The sequence below is a fragment of the Callorhinchus milii genome, unplaced genomic scaffold, assembly GCF_018977255.1.
Source record: "Callorhinchus milii isolate IMCB2004 unplaced genomic scaffold, IMCB_Cmil_1.0 Scaffold4, whole genome shotgun sequence".
NCBI classification, from domain to species: domain Eukaryota; kingdom Metazoa; phylum Chordata; class Chondrichthyes; order Chimaeriformes; family Callorhinchidae; genus Callorhinchus; species Callorhinchus milii.
In genome coordinates, this window is record NW_024704745.1 from 5,957,374 (window position 1) to 5,975,228 (window position 17,855).

Sequence of the window (17,855 nt, forward strand, 5' to 3'; positions counted from 1 at the left end):
CAGTCGTGGAGTGAGTGACCAATTTTATTTGGGGGATTGTTAGCCAGGACACCGAGAGAGAGAAACTCCTTCCTCTTTTCCAACAGCTCCGCGGGATCTTTAACAGGTACAGACGGGATCTCGGTTTAAATCCTCATCCGAAGGACGGCGTCTCTGACAATGCGGCGCTCTCTCTCCCCCCAGAGCTGCACTGGAGCATCAGCCTGGACTGTGAGCTCAGAGTCCCCAACGTGGGGCTCGAACCCATAACCTCCTGACCCAGAGGGGGAAGCGAGAGCGGGAGCTGGCTGGTGACTTCCTGGGACTCCCCCACAGAATTTGTTTTGGTCAGCCGGGTGTCTGACACATGCGGAAACCCATCACCATGCTTAAAAGTCTCTAAACCAAACTGAGAATTCCATACCTTCCACCTACACAGGGATAGATTGTTGGAACAGAATTTCACACTCGCTCCCTGGAGGGAGACCTCCTGCTTACCTAATTCCAGAAAGTATTAGGCATAGGTTGGCAAGAGACAAGGTTTGGGGACCCCAGAATGTGCGATGGGGTGACTGCTGGAGTCTAACCAGCTAAAACCCTTGAACCGCACTGTCATTGAGCGCACTGTCTGGCAAGCTTTCCCGCTGCTTGTCCAGCTAGGACCACCCAACCTGTTAGGGCTTTGGCTTGCAGGGTTAACTGGAGCAAAGTGATAGGATTCCCTGCCCCAGTGGCTGGTCAGCCCCTCCAAGTCCTGCCGATGAGCTGGGCTGGTCATTAGCAGTGAATGCCCTGGAATACTGTAGACCTTCCTGGCGCCGGAACCGGACTAGAAATCGTCACAATTAGAGAATTAGCGCTGTGGAGAGATTGTAACTCACCTCAAGTCAGTGATTAGGCCGTAGTCCTCGGAGTGGGTGGTCCCAGGCGGAGGGTGGATGGGGGGTGGTGGCAGGAGATCAGCCCAGTTCATGCTCCCCTGTTTGGGCATTTTTGGGGTTCGGGCTGACTTCTTGTGACCTTGACTCCCTGCAGGAGCAACCAACCAACCGAGCCACGTTAGACAGTGAACCCCACTACACACACACCTCAAATCAACCTAGACACCCAGCCTGCAAACACTCACACTTACACAGCGTCTCTCACACACAGTGACCATCCCTAAACACCGACAACAACTCACTTATTCTATGTGAGACACTGTGTCCTCTCACTACGTGTTACACGGTGCCATGGCAGTAGCGTGTTTGGCATGTTGGGATTGGGCACGGAGAATGGCATGAGCACAGGCGTGGGTTGGGTCATCAGGCCTCTGCCGATCTCCGTTCCCTTGCGTGTGCGTTGCGAGTGCGTGTGCTCATTGTCATCTGTGATCACTCGCGGCGCATGTGGAAATGTGATTGGGCCCCTTTCTGCACCTCATCAACCACGTGATATAACCACTCCTCCGTGTGTTGAGCCTTTAACAAGCTCGGTGACGGGTGAGTTGTCACACTCCACAGACCATTTGGTGTTTGAACACTGCGCACCTCATCTACAGGATCTTCCGTCTCTACACCATCTCTACATCTGATCTCTGTCTCTCTGAAATTCTCCCCCTCTCTCTCTCCCTCTCTATCTCTTTCCGAGTCTCTCTCTCTCGCTCTGTCTCTCTTGCTCTCTGTCTGCCTCACATAGAATTTTACAGCACAGAAGGAGGCCATTCGGCCCAATGTGCCTGTGACAGCACTTTAAAAGAGCTACCAACTAGTCCCACTACCCCGCTCTTACCCCATTGCCCTGCAAAGTTTTGCTTTTTAAGTATCTGTCCAATTCTCATGTGAAAGTTATTATCGAATGAGGCAGTGCATTCTAGACCATAACAACTCTCTGGTTCTTTTGCCAATTATCTTAAATCTGTGTTCTCTGCTTACCGACCCACCCGCCAAGAGGAAACAGTTTTTCCCTATCTATCAAACCCCCTCATAATTAATTTACCCCTCAACCTTCTCTGCTCTAAGGAGAATTATCTCAGCCTCTCTAGTCTCTCCACATAATTGTTGTCCCTTATCTCTGGTATAATTCTTGTAGATCTTCTCTGCATCCTCTCCAAGGCCCTGGCATCCTTCCTAAATTATGGTGCCCAGAATTGGACACAATACTCCAGCTGAGGCCTTACCAGCAACTTTGTGTGTATCTCTCTGTCCCAGAGTGTGTGTGTGTGTGTCTGGGTCTTTCTCTCTGTCTTCTGCGCTCTCTGCATATATATCTCTGTCTCTTGCTCTCTGTATTTCTGTACATCTCTCTCTCTGTCCCAGCGTCTATCTCTCTTGTCTCTATTTCTCTTGTCCTCTGTCTCTCGCTCTCTGTCTATGTGTGTCTCTCTCTCCCAGCAATGGTAGCACAGTTGCGTTCAGTGTCACACTCATCACATTGAGTTTAATCACACAGAGAGCGAGGGGTTAATCGGGGTGTGGGTGACTTGCCGGAGGTGCTGCTGCCTCTGTCGGAGCTGTTATAGGAGCCGGCGGTGTTGTGGTCACTGCCCTGGTTGTAGGGGATGGTGGGGATAGTGCTGCTCTCAGCCAACCGCAGGTCTGAAAAAGAGAGAGAGACAGAGTCACACTCACGGCCACCGCGCACTCTCCCTTTGGCATCCGCCAGCCCGTGTCTAATACGCCCCGCCATTAGGTCATTCTGGGAAAGGTGCGCATTCCATTCCAACACAAGGGGACATTATCTCTGCCTGGATCAGTGGTAGCGCTCTTGCCTCTGAGTCAGAAGGTTGTGGGTTCAGGCCCCCAAGTCGGGACTCGGAATCACTTAGTCTAAGCTGACGCTCCAATGCAGCGCTGGGGGCGGGGGGTTGCATTGTCGGAGGTGCCGTCCTTCTGATGAGATGTTAAACCGAGTTCCCGTCTGCCATTTCAGTTGGACGTTAGAGATCTTGCGGCGCATTTCCTAAGGAGAAGGGAGTTTCTCTCTCCTGGTGTCCCGGCCCAACAATCCCCCCAGATAACACCGATTACTCACTCCGTGGCTGTTTGTGGGACATTGCTGTGCGCAACTGGTTGCAGTGTTTTCACCCAGAAAATACACAGTTGCTACACTTCACAGTAATTCCTGTGAAAAGCGCTTTGAGATGTCTCAACAACGTGATAAGGGGCTGTTTTCAAATGCAAGTATTCTTATTCTTATTATTATTACACCTTGAATTTATATTGCACCCTTAATGTGGGGCAGCGGTGCTTAACAGTAAACGGACAGACAGACAAGACAGACAAGCAGACAGGTATGTCTTGAGCCGCACCTTTGTTGAGCTTGTTCTGCTCCATGATGTTGTACTGCACTGAGGAGACCTCGTGCTTCCCCTGCAGGGAGGGCTTCCAGTGCTTCTCGTTCAGCTCGACCCCGCTGCTGTTGATGTTGTTGCCCAGGGTGGTCTGGATCAGCTGAGTGGTGGCGTAGGGGGTGGGCTGGGCGCCCGAGCCCGGGCCCCGACCCTCCTTCAGGTTGGGGCTGTTGAAGGTCTTCATCTCGTTGATTTTGTTGCTCAGCCCCACGTCCCCGTACACTGCAGTCTCCGGCAGCAGCAGGTTCGTCTGCTTGTTCTCCAGCTGGTTATTGTAGTTGGCGATGCAGTCAGCTGTGACACAACAACAACAACAACACATTACATTTACACAGCGTCTTTCACATCGGGAGGGCATCCCAAGGCTCTGGACCGAACAAGGCAATGGGGTTGGGATCAGGAGGGTGGAGGGCAGAAAGGGGGTGGGGTGGGGGGGCGACCAAACAAAGGCGTGGTAGATAGAGGAGGTCTTCATATAGGCCTTGAAGGAGGCAAGGGAAGGGGTGAGGCAGAGGGACTATGGGATGGAGATCCAAAGGATGGGGACAGAGAGGCTGAAGGCCCGACTGCCGATGTTGGGGAGGGCAGAGAGGGGGTCGTGGAGCAGGCCGGAGCCCGCTGAGCAGAGGGAGCGGACAAGTCGGTGTGGAGTTACCAGGTCACAGAGGTAAAATAGAATAATAATCCTTTAATTTGATGTAATTTGATTATCACGTCATTGAGTAACCAAATTATTATTATTTTTTTTTTTGGAAGGGATTATTGCCCCCCCGGAAAGAGATCCGCCATCTTCCTACTTACTGCTAGGTAAACGGAGGTGTGCGGAGAAGGAAACTTGCCTAGGGTATCGCTCCGATCCTCTCGCTTGCGAGGCGAGTGTGCTAAGCGACACGTTGCAGTAGAGGGATAGAGGAGGCAGAGAGAGGGAGGCCCTGATCACAGAGAGAGAATGGGGTTGCTTGCGCCTTGGGAAGTCCTCCCGAAGTGAAAGGCGCTATACAAATGTAATCTTGTTGTTGTTGTTGCTTGCGGGCTGCCTTACCTGGCCTGCTGTAAGTGGTGAGGTTGCTGTCACTGTTGCCTGCGGTTGAGGTGCAGCAGTTAATGCTACAGTCGTTGTGGTTGTTGCCTGTGTTGGGCCAGGTGTCTGCCAGCCAAGGCTGTGTGTTTGAGTCTCCAATGTTCAGTAAGCCAGGCCTAGCCAGAGCAAAGCAACTAATTACACACATCTCTGTTAGGAAATAATATCTCGGGATACAGTATACAGCTTGGGACATGACATGCGCATGCAACTGCCAGGATGGTGGACGGTGAACTGGATGCACCTTGGACTTCTTTCGTCTAGCAAATTCTTATGCTCTGTATGTACTTAAGCAAAGCAAGCAGGTGTTTTTTTCAAGGATCTTTGTGGTCAGTTTATTTTGGGGTCAGCCGGGTGTCTGACTCATGTAGAAACCCATCACGGTACTTAACAGTATCCAAACCACCACTTCGGAGGCAAAGTGGTGTGACAGGCTGAGGTCGGTGGGAATTTGCAATCCACAATTCCTCCCTCCAGCCCCCCCCCACCTCCCACCACTTCCGCGTATCCATCATCATTCAGTGAAGCCTGGCTCTCACTCACCTGCCCCCGCTGCTGACTGTCTCCCCGCCTCGCTGGTACGTGACTGTAAACAAACACAGAGGATCGTGTTATCACAGGTTTTTCCAGCGCAGAATGCCAACTCCACAGATTTCACAGACGGTTTCAGGAAAAAAAAACAGATAACTATAATAATAATCCTTGCGTTTGGGATCACGCCTTATCACGTCGTTGAGACGTCTCAAAGCAATTCACAGGATATAATGTAAAAGCGGACTGACTGTGCGTTTTTTAGGCAAACGTGGCAGCCAATTGTACACAGCAGCGTCCCACAAACAGCCATGGACCGCATTTTATTTTGAGGGATTGTTGGCCAGGACCACGGGAGAGAGAAACTCCCTTCTCTTTTTGAATAGCCCCACGGGATCGTTAACGTCCCACCAGAACAGGCACAGAAGTGACCTCAGCGTTCGTTGGGCGTGTCAGCTTCCTTCAGATGAGACGTTAAAACTTCGCTGTCTGTCCACACTCCCGGGTCAGTGACAGCAGCACTCTGTTCAGGTGGACGTTAAAGATCCCGGGGCACTGTTCGAAAAGAGAAGGGATGTTCTCTCTCTCCCGTTGTCCCGGTTAACAATCCCCCAAATAAAATTTGTCACTCAGTCCATGGCTTTTTGTGGGACACTGCTGTGAGTAAACTGGTTGCTACATTTGCCTACAAATACACAGTCACTATGCTTTACGTTATATTCTCTGAAGTACTTTGAGACGAAGTGATAAGGCGCTGTATCAAATGCAAGGATTATTATGATTACTATTTGGACGGGAGATCAATGTGTAAACCAGGGGTCTGACTGAGGCCAGATGTTAAGAGCATTATACAAACATTTAAACAACTTCATTTTGAAAATGACAGCACAGAGAGAGACAGAGAGAGAGAAACACATACACAGAGATAGAGAGAGAGAAAGAGAGAGAGAGACATGCAAACACATAGACAGAAACAGAATAGACAGAAGGGGGGAGAAAGAGAGAGAGAGAGAGAGAGAGAGAGATGGAGTGTGTGAGAGAAAGAGAGAGAGGTAGGAAGTTGCGGGAGGAGGCAGACAGGGACAGAGTAATATCTACCTGTTGGTGTGAATGTGAAAGAGGGGACTGGAAGAGACAAACAGAAGAGAAGGTTATTAGGACAGGAGAAGGCAGAGTGTTAGTGTTCATGTCAATGCCTCACACGACAACCACAGAAATAATAGCATTAACACTGGCAACAGAAGCCTTCCTCAACACTCCCCCCATCCCTCTGTCTCACACACTCCCCCCATCCCTCTGCCTCACACACTCCCCCCATCCCTCTGCCTCACATACTCCGCCATCCCTCTGCCTCACACACTCCTCCATCCCTCTACTTCACACACTCCCTCCATCTCATCTCTCTCCGACTCTCACGCTCTCTCCATCCCACCATCCCTCTGTCTCACACACTCCCTCCACATAAGCTTCACTCATCAAAACTGACTACTTAAACCTCCTAGACCAGGTCAGCCAATGCGCAGGTTAGAGAGAGCACAGGTTCCCTCTAAACTGTCCGTCCATCCACACTCCCAGGTCAGGATTAGAGACAGAGAACTGTTTTCACTAGCCAGTGGCTCAGTAACCAGGGCACATAGATTTAAGATAATTGCCAAAAGAACCAGAGGGGAGATAAGGAGAATGTTTTTTTTTTTAAACGCAGAGAGTTGTTACGGTCTGGAACGCACTGCCTGAAACAGTGGCGGAAACAGATTCAATTCAATAACAACATTCAAAAGGGAATCAGATAGGTAAGCGAAAAGGAAAAATTTGCAGGAGTTTGGAGAAAGAGCAGGGGAGTGGGATTGATTGGGTAACTCTTCCAAAGAACCAGTCAAGGCACTATGGGCCGAATGGCCTCCTTCTATGATTCCATATTCTATGATTCTATAAAACTCCCTCTATACTGTCAGGCCACACTCCCAGGAGAGGGTTAGAGACACAGTAAAGCTCCCTCTAATACTGTCCGTCCAAACTCCCAGGTCAGGCGGACAGACAGAGACAGACGGCCGGGTTGAACGGTGGAGCACACTTTACCTTTCCTCATGCCGGCGTAGTTGGCGCTGAGCCCGGCACGTTTCTTGCGGTGACGGTACAGCCAGATACTGAAGACCATGAGGATGATCCAGCAGGCAGCCCCGATGCCGGCGATGAAGGCCGGCTGCTTCACCACCTCCGAGATCTGCTGGGACAGGCTGACCTGGTCCTCGGACATCTTGGGGGTCAGCCTGCCGAAGGGATCTGTGAGGAGAGAGACAGGAGAGGACAGGATACACTGAGTCCAGCAATGCAGGGTGGCTGGGTCGGAGCTTCAATACATCGGCGACCCAAGGTGTTGTGGTTAGTACACTCGCCTCGCAAACGTGGGTGAGCGAGCACCAACACAGACACGATGGGGAGAGAGCTCCAGTGGGGGGGAGCGTTCCCCAGCACTGGAGCAGTGGAGCTTAAAGTCCCCAGACACGAGCTTGAACCCAAGACCTCCTGATGGGAGCCAAGAGTGCTACTGACTCAGGAAGCAGAGCTGACACAAACAGCTGCACAAAATCGCTTTAAAAGGGCACATCTGTAACTGGACGTGATGTGAGGTTTCAAACAAAGCCTGACCCCGGGAGCTGGGAGGTTCCGCAGACGCCAGCACAGCTCCCGTTACAGGGAAAAGGACCGGAAAACGGGATTGGAGTCCCGTCGTTTAGCGGTTAGGGCAGTCGCCTCACGAGCGAGAGGACCGGGTTTAATTCCCGGGCGGGACAGGGACGAAACCTTAGGCAAGTTTCCTTACTCCACACGCCTCTGTTGACCTAGCAGTAAGCAGGAACCCAGCTGTTAAGTCGATCGGCAGATCACTTCCCGGGGAAATAATAAGTAAAAAAAAAAAACATGTTGCCACTCAATCCACGAATGTTTGTGGGACACTGCTGTGCGCATTTGGCTGCCGCGTTTCGCCCACACAATAAACAGTCAATTCACTTTACAACGTATTCTGTGAAGCGCTTTGAGACGTCTCAACAACGCGGTAAGGCGCTAAATCAAAATGCAAGGATTACTAATTATTATCAGGCCTATTCCGTCAGTCAGTCGTGTCAGCCGCTTGCACTCTCAACTCTGGGTCAGGTGGTTATGGGTTGAACCCCCATGATTTGAGCTCACAGTCCAGGCTGGTGTTCTGGTGCAGTGCTGGGGTAGAGAGAGCGCCTCACTGTTGGAAACTCCATCCTTCGATCGAGACGTTAAACTGTTGTTCAGCTACCCATTCTACCCCCATTCTCTCTGAAACAGACGCTGAGAATGAGGAGGCCAGAGAATCATTCGGAATAAATAACAATATTCCTTTCCATTTGATCCTGTGCTTTTCACCTCAGATAGGTGTCTCAAAGCGCTTCACAGGATTTACCGTAAAGTGTGGTGACTGTGCGTTTTGCAGGCGAATGCAGCAGCCAATTTGCACACAGCAACGTCCGCAGACAGCCGTGAAGTAAATTTTACTTTATTTGGGAGGATTGTCGGCCAGGACACCAGGAGAGTGAAACTCCCTTCTCTTTTCAAATAGCGCCACGGGATCTTCAACATCCACCTGAACAGGCACAGACGGGACTAGGGTGTTAAATTTCTCAGCAGAAGGGATAAGGGATCGGGAGATAAAGGATTTAGCGAAGGATTAATAAACCAGTACAGCGGGTGAAGTGGGGGCTGAATGGCCCAAGGAAGAAGCGAATATTAATAATAATAATCCTTGCTTTGATATAGCACCTTACCATGTCATTTAGATGACTCAAAGTGCTTCACAGGATATATTGTAAACTGAATTGACTGTGTTTGTTGTGTGTGTGTGTGTGTGTGTGTTGTGGGGGGGAATTCTTAACACTGAAAAGCGAGGGCACCAGTTTCGTTCACAAACCGATTTCTTGTTGAGAAAGTGCAGGGGAAAAAAAACAAAAAAAAACTGCTTCCAAATGAAGAGCCCGTTGGAAGATTTCCCACAATCATGGCTGTAAAATCTGTAAGAGCGCTGAAGGCCACGGCTATGTGAGAGCTCAAGGCTTTCTCTCTCTCTCTGTTTATTTTCTAATGGCTCTTGAAGAGAAATAGGTTTTGTGAACAATGGCAGTAATGGGCAGGGAGTAGCTGTGAAAACCATTGATTGTCAATATAGATCTTTCCGAAAGATGCCAATTACAAGCAGTAATACTGAGAGCCAGCGAGGGAGGGAGGGAGGGAGTGAGGGAGAGAGGGTGGGAGGGAGGGAGGGAGAGAGGGAGGGAATCCATTGTTGTTCTCTCTCTCTCTCTCTCTTCCGCTGCCCCAACCCACAGAGGGTCCTTACAATAATCCTTACATTTGGCAGGGCGACTTTCAAAGCCCCGTGCAGGATTTTACCGTAAAGCGTAGTGACGGTGTGCCTTTGCGAGCAAGTACGGCAGCCAGTTTGCACCTAGCAGCGTCCCCACAGACAGCCGTGGAGTGAGCGACCAATTTATTTGGGGGATTGTTGGCGGCCAGGACACCGGGAGAGTGAAACTCCCTTCTCTTTTTGAATAGCGTCATGGGATCTTTAACATCCGCCTGAAGAAGGCAGATGGGGCCTCGGTTGAACGTCTCATCCGAAGGACGGCACCTCCGACAATGGAACACACCCCCCCCCCAACCCAGCAGCACTGCTGGGAGTGTCAGCTGTGTGGTTCTAAGTCCCGACGTGAGGGCGAGAACCCACAACCTTCTGACTCAAGAGGCGAGAGCACCACCACTGAGCCAGGCTGACATACAAGCTCCTCGGTCTCGCCTCAGACTCTGCTCTCAGCCTTCACAGTTAACACAAAACGGCACCTCCAACAATGCAACGGACACCCCCCCACCCACCCCCACAGCGCCGCACTGGAGTGTCAGCTTAGACTATGTGGTTCCAAGCCCCAACGTGGGGGCTTGAAAGGCAGAGGTGCATTCTGGGCGCAGGAGGGAGGTTGCTCCGGGCAGCCCCCAGGGCGAGCAGGCCTTGAGGAGCCGTGAGAGGCTGGGTGTGTGGGGTGTCAGGGGATGACAGTGAAACACGCTCACCCAGTTGGATGAACTGTGGTTGGCTCCTGACGCCGGGACCTGCTCCGTTGCTCGCCGCCACCTCCACGCTGTAGCGGATGCCGGGGGTCAGCGAGGAGATGACCACGGAGTGCGTCAGCCCGTCCACCGTCCTGTTCACGTGATAACGGCTCTCGTTCCCCAGGCACCAGATCTGAAAGACAAAGAGCCCAGAAGTTAGTCCTTTCCGAGATCGAGGGGAGGGCGGTGGGTGGGGGGAGGGGGCGGGAGGGAGAGGGTTAAACTCACTGGTGAAGGGGAGGACTGAACGGGGAGGGCTTTGGGCCATTGTGAGTGCGTGCCGTGGGGTGTGTGCCGTGGGAGTGCGTGCCGTGAGAGTGCATGCCGTGGGAGTGCGTGCCGTGGGAGTGTGTGCCGTGGGAGTGCGTGCCGTGGGAGTGCGTGCCGTGGGGTGCGTGCCGTGGGAGTGCGTGCCGTGAGAGTGCGTGCCGTGGGAGTGCGTGCCGTGGGAGTGCGTGCCGTGGGAGTGCGTGCCGTGGGAGTGCGTGCCGTGGGAGTGCGTGCCGTGGGAGTGCGTGCCGTGGGAGTGCGTGCCGTGGGAGTGCGTGCCGTGAGAGTGAATGGGAAGGGCTTTGGAAGTGTATCAACGTGCCTCTCTCGCCTCCGAATCGCGTCCTATCACAGAAGTGTTGAATGCAGTTTACAAATTACACAGAATGTATATTTTACGGGGGAAACGCGGCAGCCGATTTGTGCACAGCAGTGTCCCACAAACAGCCTTAAAATAAGTGGTCCATTTTATCAGGGGGATTGTCAACCAGGACACTGGGAGAGAGAAACTCTCTTCTCTTTTCGAATAGCCCGCAGGTTGAGAGATGAGAATTTAATGGTAATAGAAATTACTGTTAAGCCCCGGTTTGAGGTCTTGTCTGAAGGACCGTGTCTCTGATAATGCAGTGCTCCCTCCCCCTCCCCACAGCGCTGCGCTGGGAGATAACTTGCAGATTGCTTGCTGAAGGGGTTAAGCGCTATATCTCTGAATTCACTGTGTTCATGAGTGTCTCTGAGTCACTGACGACAGATGAGCCAAATGATTTCAGTTGTCCCACCCATTTGCCTTGAAGCAGCCTTGAACCTGTTGCCAAGGTCTCCACTGCATCCCGTCTGTATTCTCATTGAGAGAAGGCAGCCTTTCTTGTCAGTTTGCTTTGGCTCTGCGCTGTCTATTTGCAATGAATCGGGGGAGCAATCAACACAATACAAAATCTTATTGCCATACAGTCATAGACATTACTGCACAGAGCTGGTGCTCGCTCCCCCACTGGAGCTCTCTACCCTTAATCCCATTCCCTGCTCCCTCCCCTTCGTGGCTGTGCTGGTGTTCGCTCTCCATGGCTCTCTGGACTTGTAACCAGTATTCCTGACCTTACCTGGTGATCGGTGTCCGACCCTGAATTTCCCCCTCGTCTCATCCACAAGACGGTTTAATTTAAAGTGGTTCAGAATTCCTCAATTCATCCCGTCATTAATTAGCTGGGATCTTTGTAAGAATTGCACTAAATTGGCTTCACTTAATACTCACGCACAGGCTCACACACATGTGCTCACACACAAACTCTCACACACACAATAACAAAATCATGCACACATACACACGCTCACACACATGCTCACTCACACGTACGCGTCCAGGCATGTGCAAACACACACACACAAGATCTCACACCCTCTCACACATGCTCACATACACATACACGATTGTTTTTCTGACTGGAGGGCAGTGTGCAGTGATGTCCCCCTGGTTTCAGTTTTGGGACCACAGCTGTTTTTGATCTGTATAAATGATCTGGATTTGGGTACAGGGAGTACAATTTGCAAGTCTGCAGATGATACGAAGCTGGGAAAAGTAGTAAACAGTGAGGAGGATAGCAGTAGACTGCAAATGGACTTAGACAGACTGGGAAAATGGGCAGACACGTGGCAGATGAAATTTAATGTGGAGAAATGCGAAGTGATGTATTTTGGGAGGAAGAATGAGGAGAGGCAATATAAACTGACGGTACAATCTTAAAGGGGGTGAAGGAACAGAGAGACCTGGGGTTCATATAAGTAAATCTTTGAAGGTGGCGGGACAGGTAGATAAAGCGGTTAAAAATGCATACGGATTACTAGGCTTTTTAAGAAGGGGCATAGAATACAAAAGTCAGGAAGTTATGATGAACTTTATAAAACACTGGTTAGGCCTCAGCTAGAATATTGTGTTCAGTTCTGGTCCCCACACTTTAGGAAGGATGTCAAGAGAGGGTACAAAGGAGATTTACCAGGATACCAGGAATGAGCGACTGCAGTTATGAGGAGAGGTTAGAGAAGCTAGGATTGTTTTCCTTGGAGCAGAGAAGGTTAAGAGGAGACTTAATAGAAGTTTTCAAAATTGTGAGGGGATTTGATACGATGAATAAAGAGAAACTATTTCCACTGGCGGGTGGTCGGTAACCAGAGGACACAGTTGTTAAAAGAAACAGAGGGGAGGTGAGGAAACTTTTTTTTCACAGAACGAGTTGTTCGGATGTGGAATGCATCACCTGAAAGGGTGTTGGAAGCCGATTCGATAACAACTTTCAAGAGAGTAGATAATTATTTGGGGAGGACAAGTTTGCAGGGCTATGGGGAGAGAGCGGGGGAGGTGGAGAGCTCTTTTCAAAGAGTTGGCACAGACACGATGGACTGAATGGCCTCCTTCTGTGCTGTCTAATTCTATGATTCTATGACACACTGCTTTCACACACCCACACACGCATAGACACACCTACACACACAAGATGCTATTGTAGTTCCTGACAATGTGAATGTCACACAGCCCGAGTCTGACACACAGTGAGCAATCACTGACCAATCAACACTTGATTCTTCCTTATTAAACGCCCACAGCAGCTCTATTCCTCCCAATAAATAAAAGCCCTGGTTACTGGCAGACGGACACTCAGGAGACACAGTGAGAGAGAGAGAGAGAGAGGAGCCGAGGAGACATCCGTGACTTTAAACCTTGCAGCTTCCAGCTTCGGCCAGCAGGTGGGGCCGTGTCCCCACAGATAGTAATAATATTAATTATTTCTGCATTTGATGTCGCGCCTTATCACGTGGTTGAAACGTCTCAAAGCGCTTCTCAGAATATACTGTAAAGTGTAGTGACTGCATATTTTGTGGGTGGAACGCACAGCAGTGTCCCACAATCCGTGGACTGAGTGACCAAATTAGTATTATTTTTCTGAAGGGGCTATTACACCCGCAAAGCAATCTGCCAATCGACAAACAACCGTGTTCCCACATACTGCGAGGTAAACAGAGACGGGTGGAGTAAGGAAACTTGCCTTAGGGTTTCACCTCGCCCAGAAATCGAAGCCAGGTCTTCCCGCTTGTGAGACAAGTGCACTAACCACTAAGCTACAGGACTCCGCAAACAAATAACCCAAACCCTGCCATCAGTGTCTCTGTTTCTCACCGTCCACCCACCCCCCACCCCCACTCGGGGGCAATACCCCGCTCTCCCCAGCCTTACCCTGTACTCCAGGAGCCCCCCGTTGTGAGAGTGGTCTGGAGGCGGAAGCCACGTCACCACCACCACGCCCGTCACATTGCCTTCGTTCAGAGTGACGCTCTCGGGGGCTGAGTCCGGTGCTGAGACAGAGAGACAGACAGACAGAGAGACACACAGACAGATAAACAGACAGAGAGAGAGAGAGAGACACACACAGACAGACAGATACAGACAGAGGGCAAAGGGTCCACATTAGCGGCTCTCACATTGGTCATCGAACGGATCGCGCTCACACACAATCCACTGCTGATAATAATGCATTTGTACAGCGCATTTCACGTCGGGAGGACGTGCCGAACAGCTGGACGGTCAGGGATCTTCACCCGAGCTGGGGATTGGGATCTGGGAGGGTGGAGAGCAGGGAGGTTGGAGATGGGGGGGGGGGGGGTTAACTGAAGGCACCATCAAAGAGGAGGGTCTTGAGACGTGCCTTGAAGGAGGCAAGGGAGGGGATGAGGCAGAGGGACTGTGGTATAGAGTTCCAGAAGGTCAGGGCAGAGCTGGAGGGGAGTGGGGGGGGGAGGGGGAGGGAAGGGTAAACCAGGGGGGAGGAGGAGTGGGGGCGGGGGGGCGGGGAGGGGTGTGTAGTGACTGTGTGATAGAAGGAAATGGGAGTGCCCACGACGTCTCCTGACCTCACCTTCCTCCAATGTGGTCGCGATCTTCACCTCACTATCAGCGCCCTGGAACTCATCGAAGAAGGGGCGAACCTTGACCTCGTAGCCCATGCCCTTGCGCAGGGCGGTCAGGACAGCGCTGCGATCCGTGGGGGTCCTGACCTCCAGCACCGACCATTCCGAGTCCCCCCGTCTGTCCAGTGACGAGGGCCGGTACAGTACCCGGTAACCCTGGATATACTGAGACTGCTGGTCAACCTGCCGGGCACACAGTGCTAGTGACCATCACAACCATCATCATCATCACCATAATAATAATAATGCTCCTTGCGTTTGATATAGCGCCTTATCACATCTTTGAGACGCCTCTAAAGCGCTTCACAGAATATACCGTAAAGTGAATGGACTGTGTATTTTGTGGGCGAAACACAGCAGCCAACTGCACACAGCAGCATCCCCACAAACAGTCGTGGATTGAGCAATCAATTTTTTTTTGGAGGGATGATTACCCCCGGAAAAGCGATCCGCCAATCGATTAACAACCGGGTTCCTACTTACTGCCTAAGGTTTCGTCCCGAAATGGAATTGAACCCGGGTCCTCTGGCTTGCGAGGCTGGACTCTGTATTTACGTACAACACGTACAATTATATGTACGTTAACCCCCATACACAGGCCCCTTTGCTCTTCCTCTGCTATTAATATTGCGCCATCCAACATGTACTTGTTCTCTTTACTTTTCCTCCCGAAATGTACAACAGCAACAAATTGGAATGATGTCCGGAGGCGCTGGACAGTTACGGCTTTGGGTAACCTCGCGTGTCCTGAGTGTCGTTAGCCGGGAACTTACCGTCCAGTGGAGCTGGATGGAGGAGGAGGAGAGAATGATGGGGTTATGAAGGTGGAGCAGCACGTCTCCCAGCTCTCTCTGCAGCTGCCGGTGATCCACACCCGGGCCGGAGGGCGGCGAGTCTGACAGACAGGGAGACGTTAGACCAGGGGGAGGAGCAGGGGTGGGGGTGGGGGTGGGTGGTCAACGTCAGGGTAACAGCACTGGGAATCATTGTCCCACAGCTCCTAGCCTTCAACTCTGTAGTGACCGTTCAGCCTCCAACCCTCTCACTTCCCTCAGCTCCCTCCTCAACCACTCTATCATTGCCCTTACGCACATTCATCCACACACTGCCCACCTACGTTACCTTCACACCTTCCTGTCCCCCCACCCGTCTCTCACCATCCTTAGGATTGAGAGCTCCCGCCCTCCGCACGTCCCCCCACCCCCCAAAAAAACCCTCCCTTTTGCTCAGCTCCTCTCTTCCCGTGTTGGAAACCCTCCTAAAGCTAGGATGACGGTACGACTCCAATTCCCGTGTGTCCCTGAAGCGTGTGTGTGTGTGGTGTGTGCGTGTGGTGTGTCTGTGTGTGTGTATGTGCGGTGTTTGGGAGGTGTGTGTGTGTCTACAGTGTGTGTGTATGTGGTGTGTATGCATGAGGTATATCTGGTGTGTGTGTGTCTCGTGTGTGAATGTAGATGTCTGTCTGTGTGTCTCTGCGTGTGTATGTGTGCGAATGCAGTGTGTGTGTGTGTGTGCATGAGGTATGTGTGCAGTGTATGTATGTCTCATGTACATGTCTGTCTGTGTGTCTCAGTGTATGTGTACGCAGTGTGTGTATGCGGTGTGTGTGTGTGCATGAGGTATGTGTGCAGTGTGTGTGTCTCGTGTGTCTATGTACTTCTGTGTGTGTGTGTCTCCGTGTGTGTATATGTCTGTGTGCCCACAACAACAACAAAATTACATTTATAGAGCGCCTTTCACATCGGGAGGACGTCCCAAAGCGCTGAACAGTCAGATGTCGGGGCCCGAGCATGGGGAGGGGTGGTGTAGGGGGTGAGGGAAGGCGGAGAGAAGGGTCTTGAGACCGGCCTTGAAGGAGGCGAGGGAGGAATAATAATAATAATAATCCTTGCATTTGATATAGCGCTTTTCACGTCGGGAGGACGTCCCAAAGCGCTTCACAGAACACACTGTAGAGTGAATTGACTGTATATTTGGCGAACGCGGCAGCCAATTGCGCACAGCAATGTCCCACAAACAGTCGTAGATTGAAAATGACCAATTTATTATTGTTTGGGGATTTTGGAGGGATTATTATTAGTCGTGTGGAGTAAGGAAACTTGCCCAAAGTTTCGCCCTCTGCCTGGAATTGAACTCAGGTCTCTCGCTTGCAAAGCGAGTGCTCTAACCACAGAGCTACAGGAAGCGAGGCGAAGGGACCGTGGGATGGAGTTCCAGAGTGGGGGCAGAGAGGCTGAAAGCCCGGCCACCGATGGTAGGGTGGGTCGGGCGGGAGACATGGAGCAGGCCGGAGCCTGATGAATGGAGGGGGCGGGCAGGTTGGTAGGGAGTCAGCAGGTCAGAGAGGTAGGAGGGGGCAATGCCATGGATGGCCTTCAAAGTGAGGACGAGGATCTTGAACTCGATCCTCTGGGGGATGGGGAGCCAGTGGAGTCGGGCGAGGGTGGGAGTGATGGGGTCACGGAGCCTGCTGGGTGAGAGTACACGAGCTGCCCACGATTTGGTTGACAAATTACGGTCACCCTGTGCTAAAGACTGCCCTCTGTGCCCATCCCGCAGTCCCCGCCCGTCTCACCCTGCGTCTTGACGGGGTCGGAGATGGGGCTGGGGTTACTGAGGCCGTAGGCATTGACGGCCCGCACCAGGAACAGGTAGACAGCGTTAGGCCTCAGTCCTCTCACTGAATAGGCTTCCGTCTTCACGTTCTGAGCCACTGTCTGCCAACTGCTCCCCGACGAGTGACTGCCAGAGAGAGAGAGAGAGAGAGAGAGGGGAAATGAGAGGCTGAGAGAGAGAGAGAGAGAGAGACAGAGAGGGAGTGAGAGTGACTGCCAGAGACACACAGAGAGAGGGAGTGACCTACACCTGAGAGCCCGACCCACCTGAGAGAGCCCGACCCACCTGAGAGAGCCCGACCCACCTGAGAGAGCCCGACCCACCTGAGAGAGCCCGACCCACCTGAGAGAGCCCGACCCACCTGAGAGAGCCCGACCCACCTGAGAGAGCCCGACCCACCTGAGAGAGCCCGACCCACCTGAGAGAGCCCGACCCACCTGAGAGAGCCCGACCCACCTGAGAACCCGACTCACCTGAGAGCCCGACTCACCTGAGAGCCCGACTCACCTGACAGCTCGACTCACCTGACAGCTCGACTCACCTGAGAGAGCGACTGACCTGAGACAGCGACTCACCTGAGAGAACAACTGACCTGAGAGAGCGACTGACCTGAGAGAGGAGAGTGTGATTTACCTGAGAGAGGAGAGTGTGATTTACCTGAGAGAGGAGAGCACCTCACCTGAAAGCTTCGATGATGTAGGACATGGGGGTGGCGCCCACGCTCAGATTAGGTTGCCAGGTCAGAGTGACGGTGTTCCGGCTCACCTCCGGGATTTTGGGTTTGGACGGAGCGCTTGGGATGAGATTCGGGTCAGGCTGGCGGGGGGGCTGAGCCGCTACTCCAAACTCTAGTGTTAGTGTAACACACACACACACACACACATCATACACCATACGCACACATACAGACACCCCCAAACACACCCACACACACACACACATTATACACACACCCACACA

General features: G+C 52.0%; 1 protein-coding gene across 3 annotated transcripts in view; it reads right to left on the minus strand.

Annotated features, from left to right (window-relative positions):
* The window catches only part of robo1 (roundabout, axon guidance receptor, homolog 1 (Drosophila)), a 92,657-nt gene that overhangs the window by 11,927 nt on the left and 62,875 nt on the right, over window positions 1–17,855 (minus strand). For 2 of the 3 annotated variants that reach the window (XM_042334190.1, XM_042334189.1), the window contains 13 exons: window positions 17,575–17,743; window positions 16,855–17,021; window positions 15,053–15,174; window positions 14,228–14,462; window positions 13,549–13,667; window positions 10,014–10,185; window positions 6,999–7,202; window positions 6,021–6,047; window positions 4,935–4,977; window positions 4,353–4,507; window positions 3,269–3,604; window positions 2,445–2,555; window positions 861–1,008 (listed from right to left, as the gene is read on the minus strand). In XM_042334190.1, coding sequence (XP_042190124.1) covers window positions 861–1,008; window positions 2,445–2,555; window positions 3,269–3,604; window positions 4,353–4,507; window positions 4,935–4,977; window positions 6,021–6,047; window positions 6,999–7,202; window positions 10,014–10,185; window positions 13,549–13,667; window positions 14,228–14,462; window positions 15,053–15,174; window positions 16,855–17,021; window positions 17,575–17,743 — 2,008 coding nt within the window. The remainder of the gene's footprint in view (window positions 1–860; window positions 1,009–2,444; window positions 2,556–3,268; window positions 3,605–4,352; window positions 4,508–4,934; window positions 4,978–6,020; window positions 6,048–6,998; window positions 7,203–10,013; window positions 10,186–13,548; window positions 13,668–14,227; window positions 14,463–15,052; window positions 15,175–16,854; window positions 17,022–17,574; window positions 17,744–17,855) is intronic. The other variant, XM_042334191.1, reaches the window with a different exon arrangement.